This window comes from Crocuta crocuta, unplaced genomic scaffold, assembly GCF_008692635.1.
Source record: "Crocuta crocuta isolate KB4526 unplaced genomic scaffold, BGI_CrCroc_1.0 scaffold139, whole genome shotgun sequence".
In the NCBI taxonomy this organism is placed as follows: domain Eukaryota; kingdom Metazoa; phylum Chordata; class Mammalia; order Carnivora; family Hyaenidae; genus Crocuta; species Crocuta crocuta.
This window is the reverse complement of record NW_027533258.1, coordinates 9,879,051-9,880,856: the sequence shown is the minus strand read 5'-3', so window position 1 is coordinate 9,880,856 and position 1,806 is coordinate 9,879,051. Positions and strand designations below refer to the sequence as shown.

General features: G+C 66.4%; 1 protein-coding gene across 2 annotated transcripts in view; it reads left to right on the top strand.

The window, feature by feature from the left end:
• EFNB3 (ephrin B3) overlaps positions 1 to 1,753 on the top strand; it is a 4,962-nt gene extending 3,209 nt beyond the window's left edge. The window contains exon 5 of one of the 2 annotated variants that reach the window (XM_077746631.1): positions 1,215 to 1,753. In XM_077746631.1, the coding sequence (XP_077602757.1) occupies positions 1,215 to 1,513 (299 nt within the window). In that variant the 3' untranslated portion in view covers positions 1,514 to 1,753. Of the gene's footprint in view, positions 1 to 368 lie in introns of both variants that reach the window. The other variant, XM_077746630.1, reaches the window with a different exon arrangement.
• Positions 1,754 to 1,806: the final 53 nt, after the last annotated feature.

Genomic DNA, 1,806 nt, shown 5'->3' with positions numbered 1-1,806 from the left:
CGCTCTCGGACCCCAGCTGCCCCGCCTTCACCCTCTCCCTCCGGCTTCAGTTTTGGGTGGGGGGTGATACAGGAAACAGGAGACAGGGTGGGAGGGGAGTGGAAGCCAAGTGAGGAAAAGACTCAATTAGAAGTAATTAGCCGAGCCGGTGCTTCAATCAGTGCTGCCAGAGACGTGGGGGGAGACTGCTGGGCACCCAGCTGAAGGGCTGGACACACCTNGGGTGGGGGGGCCGGGGAGGTGGGGTCCCCAGGGGGCTCAGGCGCTGCCGGGGAAGCCCGCGGGGACCCCCGAGGCTGGGTGTCCGGATCCCCAGGTGGTTCCTTCAGCCCCTCCCCCTCTTTCCTCCTTCACCCCTTCCCTGCCAGGTGACCCCACCAGCAATGCAACCTCCCGGGGTGCTGAAGGCCCCCTGCCCCCTCCCAGCATGCCCGCGGTGGCCGGGGCCGCGGGGGGGCTGGCGCTGCTGTTGCTGGGCGTGGCAGGGGCTGGGGGTGCCATGTGTTGGCGGAGACGGCGGGCCAAGCCTTCGGAGAGTCGCCACCCTGGGCCCGGCTCCTTCGGGAGGGGAGGGTCTCTGGGCCTGGGGGGTGGCGCTGTGATGGGACCCCGGGAGGCCGAGCCTGGGGAGCTAGGGATAGCTCTACGGGGAGGAGGGGCTGCAGACCCCCCGTTCTGTCCCCACTATGAGAAGGTGAGTGGCGACTATGGGCACCCTGTGTACATCGTGCAGGATGGGCCCCCCCAGAGCCCTCCTAACATCTACTACAAGGTATGAGGGCTTCTCCTACCCGGCTCTCCTGGATCCAGCCCCTCTCGGGTGCTCCTCCGGTTTAGGTCACGGTCGGAGGGCCGCCTCTGGCGTCTCCTCGGCCCCTCTGCCCCCCCCCGCCCCCCAGGTCCTGTGCTCCTGGCTGTTGTCACCCTGTCCCCCTCTTCTCCACTCTTAGGACTCCTTAAGACCCCTGCCCTCGGTTGGCCACGTGTGCCCCCTCCCCGTCTCTGTGCTCCTGGGTCCTCTTTCCTTGGGGAGGGGGCTGGGACTCCGCCTCCTCTCCTGCCCGCGACCCGGCCACCCCGTGCCCCTGACCCGCCGAGAGAGCTCGGGGCGGGAACGGTCTGTCTTTTGTTGGCGTCTCTTCCTTTCTGCCTCTCACTGTTTTTCTCTTCTTGTCTCCTCTCTCTCTTATTCTCTCTGTCTCTTCCGTCTCTAGGTCTCTTCCTCTTCCCTAGCGCCCCCCTCCCTATGCCTCCTTTTACCCTCTCGGCTTCCAATCCTCTCCCATCTCCCGGGTGGGGGGGATGTCCGCGTCCGCGTCCGCGCCCTCGGCTCCCTCCTCTGACCTCTCTCACCAGCCCTCCCCTCGGTGTGCCAAAAGTAGGGGCCCTAACCGGGAAGGCTGTGGCACTCCACCGCAGCTGTCGGGGCTTGGGCCGCGGGGCCTCCTTCTCGGCCCTGGCCCCCGGGCCTCCACGGCCGGCCCCCGGCCCCGTTGGGGCGGTTGGGTCATGACAGCCGCCATGAGAAGAAGTGTCCTGTTTTGTCAGTGGCCCTTAGCAAGATCTGACCCGGTCGGGACACACGTGGCTTTGGCCTGGCGCTGAATGGGCCACTCGGGACAGGAAGTGACTTGCTCCAGACACGCAGTGGCAGAAGCGGCGCGGCGGAAACTGGAAGTGCCTTCGTCCAGGACAGGAAGTAGCACTTCTGAAAGAGGAAGTGGTCTGGCTGGAACTCCAAGTGTGGCTTAGTCTGGGGGGCGGGGTGGGGGGAGGGGGCTGGTTCTGTCTCTGAGGAGAAGTGGG